General features: G+C 45.2%; 1 protein-coding gene across 1 annotated transcript in view; it reads right to left on the bottom strand.

The window, feature by feature from the left end:
* Positions 1 to 3,700: 3,700 nt before the first annotated feature.
* LOC135383441 (uncharacterized) overlaps positions 3,701 to 10,488 on the bottom strand; it is a 67,107-nt gene continuing 60,319 nt past the window's right edge. The window contains exons 14-17 of the mRNA XM_064612889.1: positions 9,997 to 10,180; positions 7,526 to 7,704; positions 4,784 to 4,925; positions 3,701 to 3,991 (exon numbers count right to left, since the gene is read on the bottom strand). Of these exons, the coding sequence (XP_064468959.1) occupies positions 3,784 to 3,991; positions 4,784 to 4,925; positions 7,526 to 7,704; positions 9,997 to 10,180 (713 nt within the window). The 3' untranslated portion in view covers positions 3,701 to 3,783. The remainder of the gene's footprint in view (positions 3,992 to 4,783; positions 4,926 to 7,525; positions 7,705 to 9,996; positions 10,181 to 10,488) is intronic.

Below are 10,488 nucleotides of genomic sequence, written 5' to 3'. Positions count from 1 at the left end.
TTCCTTTGTTTTTTCTTCGCAGCTTACGCGCCGCCTGTACATGCTTGAGCTGTGCCGGTGTGCGTCACTAGTCACGTGAGGGGAGTAGCATACGTCACGACGTCCTCTCATTCTGCGATGCGCTCTTTTCACGAGGAGAATGATTTTTCAAAGGTGCGCGGAACAGAGTCCTCGCGATCGCTCTGTAGATCACCTACGCCCATCGTTCTTTCGCAGGAACTCATTTTATTCGTTCGAGAACACTCTGCAGCGAAAAACGAAAAAAATAAAGAATTGAGATTCACCTCAGTGCTTCTTTAAGAGATCAGTTAAGGGAGAATGAAAATATATTTGATAAGCATACGATCATCTTCAGTTTGTTCCTCTGTGCTAAACCATTCACCCTGTGAAATACGAAGGTGAAAATCGTTCAAATAGCGAAAATATTCGCTATTAAACACGGCCGAGAACGGCGGCTGCTACGACCCGGCTGCGAGGCAAACTGGCCGTGATGCCAAACACAGGTGATGTTTCCGATGGGCGGACGGTCGTTTGGGACCAAATAGAAACATTTGCGACTATGGTTGCAAACTTCCGTTATGAAATATGTTTTAATCTAACCTGAAGCTACGGTATTATCTAGTCGTTGACACAGAAGCCAACGGAAGTGTAATGTAGTCAGTAATTTACACAGTATTTCGTCCCTGGAGGTGTTTAAGGCTCCGCGGGGGGTTATGACGTCACAAAATGCACGATACTCCCACGTATGATGATGCTCTACGACGAAATATTATGTAATCTCACAAAGTATTAAAACGTGTCTCCCAGATTCGGTGGGGTATGGGGGTCAGATAAACCGCTGAATGTAGCCGTTGATTGTTGGCATGGTTAGCGCAGCACGTTTTCCTCTGTTCGTTTTCCTTCCGTCGTCAGATGTCTCTGTCAGTGGCAGGGGCGGATCCAGAGCCCCGCTTTGGTATCGGCGGTTTCCATGTCGAAGCACGTAATTGGAGAGGGGAGAGGAGGAAAACTAATCTGAAACCATGCGTTTATGGGGGTGAACGCCCATCCCCCCTCCCACTGGATCCGCATCTGGTCGGTGGCCTTTTGGGAGCTGCTACGTACGGAACGATCCTCAGATGCTTTGTGCGTCGCGTAATCTCTTCCTCCATCTCAGACAATCTGCGTTTCGCCATATTTCTACTGATTTCGACAACAAATATACCACAGCGTGGTGTGTTTTCCAAACCGAAATCACGCACCCACGTGGTCCCGAGAGGGGTGTGTTTGCGATCGTCCACAATTGGCTGACAGTACTCGATGTCAATGACATAAGACCACGAGGAATGTATCTGGGGGTCGCGCCCCGCTATTTTTGCGCGGTAACTGCGACCCTGGTGCACTGTACAGTGATAAGTGGATGCGTGCATGGATCGTAAGAATAGTTTCCGGCAGAGTACTCGGTATTCTAAGATGCAGGCTATAACTGGTTGTACATGATGATGATGATCATCGCTAAATCGATGAATTAATAATAATAATAATAATAATGTTTATTTCACAAATAAACTAGACAGGCTCTAGGCAGAAACCACGAAGTGACGTTGTTCTTCCTATGTACGTCTCTTCCTCAATTCGGAGTTTCCTACCAGCAATTAATAACCTTTCTGCAAACAGATCACAGATATTTTACAAACAAATTTGCAGACCGTCACGGAAAGCGTTGCTACATTTAGCAGCAATGCCAGAGGTTTCGTCAGCGTCATCAAAAGTGACTAGCAGCTGCTGCTGAAAATCGGAACACCTTCAGTGATCGTCTGCAAAATTTTTTGCATGTTGTTTCGTAATAAGTTTCGTCACCAGCTAGCCTGCTTTTACACTATTTTATCAATCGCGAACGCAATACCTTCAGCTCCATGGTTGATCTGTGGCGCAAGTATTCTTTATTGTGCGCTGCAGAACGAAGGCGGCTTTATTTTACGGTGTTATCCCTAACAAAATACTTTTTTTTTTTAAATAGGCATTTGGTGCATTGCTTTTGTACCAATAACAATGTAAAACATTGCATATGTTGAGGATTTTTACTGCACATTTCGGAGATTTTCAATTTATATGTCATGCATTTTGCGTGAATCTTTAGTCCATATTTATCCGCGCTCTAATTCATTACTATTCAGAATTTAGGGGTGGTTCATTGCATCCGGTGCCGTTCCATCTTCCCGTTGACCAAATCTGGTGCGCAGTGAAAAAGAAGGCGGTTAAAATATATGTGCTAGAGAGAAAGACACCAGAGCCCTGAGTAAAGCACAGAAACAGGGCCATTCCTCTTTTACGACGGATTCCTCCTCTTTCGGCCGCTGAAAAATTCAGGGCACAAGCTTTAACTCGTAAAATTTCGTTCGCTTTCCCGCGTTTTGTATTAATGGAATTTCGCGAAGCGAAGCTGTGTGGAGTTCTCGTCGCATCAACGGGATCTGTGGCTATAACTTTACTGAGAAAGCGAACGAGACCAAAATACCGAACCCATAAACACAGCACAAAAGAACGTTGTGCAGAATAAGGGAGATTTGCTGACACTTTTCTCCTTCTAAGGGGGTCGCGAATGCGGCATCTTATTCAAGTTCGAACTCATAAAGACGACGAAATAATCGTAGACGCAGGGGATGAAAGTACACAATGTTCTGCGCAAACATGTGATTCAGAAAACTCGACTTTTCTGTAGATGTGGTTTATACTTTGCCATTGACGCTGGGTAGACAAAAAAAAAAAAAAAACACAGCAAGATGATATATAATGACAACGACAGATTGCAATGAATACTGTTGTGCGATAGGTTCAGACACAAATGTTCGGACAAATTGATTGCTGCGAATAAACAACCTTCATTTTCGCTAACGTACTTCGACGTTTCGCAGACTGTTCCATCACCGGTGCTGCTTATCCGACGTACGTCACAGTGACCCCAGCAAGAAACACCAACACGACCATACAACTTGGTCGATCGAATTTTGACAACTTTGACCTTCAACATATTTGCCATTGTTTTAGTATGTATCGCGGATGACCGTACACATTACAACGGTTCTTGTTGTGCGACAGCCCGCTGAAAAAAGTGAGAACAAGTTTTCGCACTCTGATAAGGCCATTTGCACGTGACGTATTAGAAGTGCGGGGGACAGTTTTCCTTTGAACACCGTCCCGCAAAGGCTGTTTGAAGCTTTTGGGAATCGAGCGCAAGCTCCTCTGGATATTAATTGACGTCCTGTATGCTTGTCTTGTTTTCTTACCGATCCGGCTAACTGTTCTCGGCATCAGCGACGAAACATGTAGGGACGAAACGGTTTCATTCTCGGTTTATTTTCCGTAAGGCACAATACGAACTCGGTTAGATACACAGAACAGAATGTATTTCCAGCTATGGATCGTTCCATAATGACGTATTACACAGACACCGTCAGATATTGTTGGCTGTAAAAATGGCGCTCTTGAGCTAGTTGTGGCGGTCTACCTATTGTAGCACGTATGATTCATTTCAGCAAGAATGCCGCACTTCATCCTTTCTTGCCATTATATATTATTAGACAATAGAATAAGATCAACTGGATCGAAACAACAATCAGTGCGCCAAAGTGGCTAATTCTAAAGTGCAAAGAACTAGCAAATTACACATAAGCAATGTCGCTATGTGAGAGCGAAGTGAGGGATTCACCTTTACCAAGCATCGTGTTGCTTACAGGTCACAGTGTTTATTCCTCTATCACTGCGATACCTTAAAAAATAATTTTGTTAGGATATTTGAAAATATCACAGAATGACGCGTGCGCAAATCATTGCTGCAAACAAAAGCTTGACGAGAAGACCATTTGCCGCGATGTAAGAGCACCCCGAACAGTACTTTAGTTGCAGCCTGTTGTATAACTCGCCCCCGAGGTCTTTTATCTGCGGAGTCATTTCGGTGCAGTGGTGTTCACCCGCCGAATCCTTCAAACATCTGCCGTATTTGCGTAGGTCTCTGAAAGAAACGAACGAAAGAACATAGTCTATAGACAGTTGTGTATCCGACGACGCTTAATTACGCGTAGAGTGCATGAAGCTGCCTTACATCTGCTGTCATGGCTGCAACATTCCCCAGAGCGCCTCAATGCGTATTAATAGGTGTAGCGTAGGCTTCGTCGTGCACCATAGTGACGCATATCGACAAATGTGCACGCATTCATATAAACGCTCATAACCCCCTAGATGAAAGCGCTATCCCTCGAACTAAACACAATTCAACAACGGCTAGCTGATGCGGTGGCTAGCTTAGGTGGGATTAGACACATGAAGTACTTTCTGGAACCTCTAACGAATTCGAATGGATTATATTCTTAGTGCACTTCCTCTAATGAAGAGCTTTCTTTAGGTGTAGCGATGTCCAATCACTGTTGATCATACCTCTCCCTAAACGATTTGCTGGACAAAACCTCGACTTGAACTTCATTAAAAAAAAAAAGAGAAAGCAAAAAAAGCAAGCTGCTGAAGCCCTTTTGTTGTACGTAATATATTAATTTACAACTTAAACGTCGCCGTGCCAGACACTGGACAGCTGTTTCGGTCTTATTTTGCCTTCATCAGCAGCGCTTAGGTAGGGAACGTTTGAGTGGGTGGCGTCAGCAGGTCACGTAGAACGCGATGTCGTCACCCTGCGCCCTTGTCACCCTGACAGGAGGACATTATTTTATTCGTGACCTTCTGACGTGACCCTGTAAATTAGGGAGGTTATGAGTGCCCCTGCAGTGAAGCTTGCGCAACCTACTAAACCTACTTGCATATGTGGCGTTCCGCGAACATGTTGCTCAGGCTATCGCTCCACTTCTTGGTTGAATTTTTGTAGTGCATCTGTATGCCAGATTGCATGTCAGCGTCACAGGAGTCCCATTGCTGAGTGAACTCCTTCATTTCGCACACTGCATGAAACAAGGAACACCACTTCATCAGTACATAGTAGTCTACGTAAGGATACACCCCAGTGCTAGTATATGATATCCTACCCGTCCAACTAAAGTGAGGTAACAGAAGTCCACACCGGTAGTGATGTAAGTTACAGGAGAAGACGTCTAAATGGGGTCACTCTGAAGCTCATAACTGATTTGAGTGTAGTGTTGTGTTCCACAGTAAGTGACGTAATAGTTGTGTAATATGTAAGGGTCGATTCACACGATGCAACTTTTTGCTGCAACTCGGTTTCCGCTATAGTTGCACGCAACCGAAGTTGCACCAAAAAGGTCCCTTTCATACGGCGAGCAACTCGGAATGCCGTAGTTGTCACCGAGCTCGCCAGATGACGCGAAAAACATAATTGTCATCATTTTCGTCCAATCGCATTGCGACTTTTGCTCGTTACGAGTTCAATCTGTTGCGAGTTTGATAATTTTGCATAATTTCCACTGGTTAGCGATAATTTCATCGTTTCGCGTACTGCTGCTGCAATAACTGATAGATGGAAGTCTTCCTGATTGGTCGCGCTTGCAAGGCGGAGCCGTGTGATTGACAGGTTGCAGCTAGAGTTGCAGGAGAAATCGCTCGTGAAGCGATCGGCTCTGCAACTCCTGCAACTCGAGTTGCGCAACCAGAGCTTCGCGTTCACACGGTGCAACTTGGTGGCGCAACCTGGTTGCGCGCAACTAAAGTTGCATCGTGTGAATCGACCCTAAAATTTCATCCAGCAGATCGATGTAGCTTTTGAGACGAACCCGAAAAACGAACGGCCAGCTCACATACAGTTTCGGTTTCACGGCTGTCTCATCTTGACATGCGAGATTAAGGTGATGAAGACTGTTCTGTTGTATAACGCATACAGCAAGTTTTTGTCCGCAGTCGGTGGCTCGGTGCTGGTGCGTGGCGTCACCCCCTTCCATCGCGTCACCCTGTGCGGATGGCACCCTCGCACTCCACTAGCAACGCCACTGCGTCTTCGTGGAACCACGTTTTTATTCCAGTTCGCTTCCCCCTTTTTTTGTGCAGTACTATGCTATATTATTCTCATTCATGCATCTTGTAATAAGAAAGTATACATTAGGCTTATGCCTCTTCCGTCTGGTTCCCTCACTCCATGTACGTAAAATGATATGTCAAATTAAATCGAAGTTAAAAAAAAACTGGTTGCATCCGTTACTATGAAATGAACTATAGGATCAACGTTGACGACCGTGGCGATCTACGAGCGGCGAATCACTAGCTGTAGGTCCCAAACAAAAATTCAGCAACCATGCCTTCGTTCTTTAACATAGCTTTCTTCCTGTATTATTTCCTTGTATTAGTTTTGTGAGCTACATTTGCTGGTGAATTATTCGAATCGCGCATTTGTGGTATGTTTTTGTGCTTCCGGTAACTACACATATGCACGAGTGCTGTAAATGAACATGCTGTGCTTGCTAAGTCACGAAAAAAGGAAATTAGTGACTAAAACTTATTTGTTGCTACGCTGGAGGATGGTTTGTACTCATCTTGCCTTTGAGTTCAGACGGTATGCGCGCGCTGTCTCATGCTGTATTCGCTACTCAAATGAAACATTAAAATACAGCTATTTGAACCACACAAAAATAATCCATTACGTTCCTGCGAGAACTTCTCAAGAAGCGAGCGATATGGTTGATGCTACAGAACATAAGACAACGTAATACTTTTCCGCTATTACTACGCTGCTGCACTGTCATACTTCCTATCTTTCCCGTTACTTAATTTAATGACGTGGGCGATTGGAACCCACCGCGAATGACGTATGACCATTTCTTCAATCACTTCAGAGTTGCACCGGCCCACCCAGTTTAAAATGACTAGCACGAGCGGCGCTTCAGCCGCAGCGGGATTGTGGTTTACCTAGCATGGGGCTTTCCGGTGGCGAGGGGAGGAACGCGAGACAAAGCGAGCAATAAAGTTTTCCTAGTACATGTGATGCTTCTTTCCTTGCAAGAAGCGGCAGTGTTTAGCGTCCACGAGGGCGGTCTGATCGGAGAGCGTACCTCTCTTTGGCATATCTCTCCTCATGCTTGCCCCACACAGATAACCTCGGATCTGCTAGCCAGATTCTGTACGTCACGTCTGCGTATATGAAACGTTGCGTCCTTTCCAGAACCTACTCTTTCATAGTTTCAATGACTTATAAACTCATATTTGAATCTTTAAAAAACGGGGGGAAAGTTCTACAACCAGGAAACAAAGCACAATCAATTTCCAATCCTGCACTTTCTCCTTGCTGTTTCCCTTCTCCCTCTTTCTAGAAGGTGACCCATATGGTGCCAAAAAGTGTACCGCGCTACATAAATCTATCACCCATGTGCATATCCAGCTACAAAAAAAAAAAAAAACTCGTTGCCTGCCAAAATAATAATGAGTACACCAGAAACAGCTTGCAGAGAGTGCACAACGCTGTGTTTATGTACAACCAAATGCAGAACATCGTTTGCTGAGAGGCATCGCAAAGATAACAAGAACAGTCAAACCTATAAAGTTCAAAAACCTATAAAATTCAAAAAAAAAAGAATAAAAAAGAAACATTGTTGCTTGCCTGGTCTACGCAGCCACGTCTCATTGGTGGCTATAAGGGGCATGGCGCCGCAGACGTCCTCGTATTCTTTCAGGAGATGCTTCTTTAGCACAGCTATTTCGGCGTTCAGCATCATCTCCTCGGAGCAGCCCGTGTCGTGCGTGGAAGCATACAAGCAAAACTGTAGCTCCTTGACCAACCTGTGACAATTTGGTAACAGAGAAGTACGATAAGGCTGGAGACGTGCTAGAGACATCGGGAAACGACAGTTTTCGAGGACACGGTGCCATGAAGTTATTGTTGATGCCGAGAGCCAATATAGCATCCTACTTTTCCGTGAAAATTCATATTGCTCTACTTTGTCGATATGAGGGCAAAATGACAGATGAACGTCCATGTAACCATGTATGCTGATGGTACCGGTTACCTAGACAAAACTTGACGCGGTGCTTTGATACTGCTGCTTTTATTATATCTACTGAGCAAACGACTACATAAATGTGCAGCATATTAACATTTGAAAAGGTGCAGAAGTAATCTAGGAACTGAAATAAGGGCCACGGTGGCGACAGGAATAAGGAGACATGCTTAATCGAGGCTAACTAACACTGGGATACAATGAAAATACTAGCTAATTACTCATGAAGGGAATTGCCTGAGGGCGAGCGCCGCCAATATTTCGAACAGAGACTGTTAGGACGGCCTCTGTTCGAAATATGGGCGGCTCTCGTCCTGAGGCAATTCCCTTCTCCTTACCGGTTTGCTGGATTTCTACCCGTCCACGTTGGTTATTTACTTAAGAATGATGGGTATAGATCCATGGAGAAAGTAAGCTAAACAACGATAGCTAACGGTAAGCTAAACGATAACAAGCTCATTTCTTGGTGCTCCTTCTCGCGGCATGGATTTTTGCCACGAATTCAGCATCCAGGCTTGCAGTAGCAGCAACACTAGACGATTTATATCTATGACACGATTTCGTTGCCTTAGCTACACACTGAACCTTACTGACGACTTTTCCCTGTGCGAGCTATTTTCTTCGTCCATAGGAAAGACTTGGCTCCGAGCACATGATTATCACCATCGGTGGCCTTTATAATTACAGCGTTAATAAACATGTGATCCTCTCTGTATAACATGTTGGGTCAGTGTTCGTCGCATCGCTTGTCATGCGCCAGTTGCGTTAAGAAACATTTCCTCTGTCCGAACTTTCCTTAACATCAACGTATGCCTTGTAGCTGAAAGCCTGAAGAATGCAAGGACGGTCTTTGTAATACATATCGCCTGAAAAAATGGCTGACACACATATTCTTCATGACACAATACCTAAGTCGTTCTGTTGCGGGGAAATCTTGCATGCGTGCATCATTATCCTTGCTCAGCACAAGTGAACCCTGAAAGTTATGAATATACGTGTTCGCACTGATGCAATGGGGTATTCCGTTCAATCTGAAGCCAGCTCTTGAGTTCACAATAAGGCAAGGAAATTCAGGACTGATGAACCACACGAAGGCATCTCCATTCAGTTAAGAGCGTCGCTGAAATCGTTTTGTACATCCGGCTAGCTCAACTCTCAAAAACAACGTTTGCTGTTGCTTTGCCCTGCAAGAAGTGGAAGTGACGACCGCACTTTGTTGGAGTTCCATACAAATCCGCGCTTTCCCGGCGGAGCAAGAAAAAGAGCTCCACCGTGGAGCGAGGTAATATGAAACGACCAATGCAGACGCGAGTTTGCTCCGGATCAACCAGTGAAACCCGTATTCTCCACCACGAAGCTAAAAAGGAAACAGCGACACATCGGCCTCTGAAGTCCGCCAGCAGTCATTGTAAGGCAACGTTAAACCAATATCATAATTGGTCAGAGACAAGGACGACACGATAACTTGCGTATGAAAGGTGTGGGATCGAGAACCACATCACAGATCACACGACAGAATATAGGTCTCGAGGTAACTATCGCCGAATTCAATTGGCCGATGTGGAGCGCGCACACGGACCCGCTGCACAGGCAGAACCGAATCCGAAGCCACCATCGAAAAGCAACCGCGCTCCGAACATGAGATTGGCGGAAGTCGTTGCCAAATCCCGCAAGCTCTGCTAGTCATCCAGCGCTTGCTCTTCCCATGCACCGCAATACGCGGAAGTGACGACATTGTTGCGTATTTGTGGCTGAATGACCGCTTTCTCGGCATAGCAGGGAAGAGCGTTCCGTCACGGAGACGGTTGATCTGAAACGACCAACGAAAGGTGCGAATCGAATCGAGATCGATCAGTTAAACATGTCTAGATCTTAAACAACTCTAGATCCACCAGTCGAATTCGCCGTATCATCACGAGTGCGGAGGAACGATATTCCGTTCTGATAAACGGCTACACACAGCACTGCGCACCTCACTGACATTATCAATACATTTCGTGTACGATATGGGTGTGTGTTGCAGTGTCCTGTGGCTTGACGTGTTACGTGTACCAAAAGAAGAACAGCTACTTACGGGCATACGGCACTGTAATTCGACAGCGCTGTAGTGATATCCGGTGAGAAAGACAAGTTAGTCCGTGAAGGTGAAGATAGTAGCTTGTGGAAGGTGACGCCGCAGAGCACGGATTTTTTGACTGCTTGGAATTGGTTGCACTGGGTTTGGCGCTCTATGCCGAAGAACATTCTCTTCAGCCGGTCTGGAAAAGACAAGGTACACATGTACCGCGGTGAAACCTGACAAAACATCAAACAATCGTCGTGGCTGTAACGCGGTATGACTTAAAGATGATGGATGTTCCAAAGATGTGCCCTTTTCCTAGAACGGTACCCGCCACAGTGACCCGATATGGAGAAACCGTCCAACAGTGACCGCATGACTCGTGTTATAGTTTGGTTCGTAAAAAGTATAGAATGCAGTATGTGTTGTGGCACGATGTTCTTATATATTCCAATTGGCATTGCGTGATATCGTCGCTGTCTAAACGTATTAAATGACGTCATTTTC

The sequence above is a fragment of the Ornithodoros turicata genome, chromosome 2 (assembly GCF_037126465.1).
Source record: "Ornithodoros turicata isolate Travis chromosome 2, ASM3712646v1, whole genome shotgun sequence".
In the NCBI taxonomy this organism is placed as follows: domain Eukaryota; kingdom Metazoa; phylum Arthropoda; class Arachnida; order Ixodida; family Argasidae; genus Ornithodoros; species Ornithodoros turicata.
This window is presented reverse-complemented; position numbering and strand designations above follow the sequence as displayed.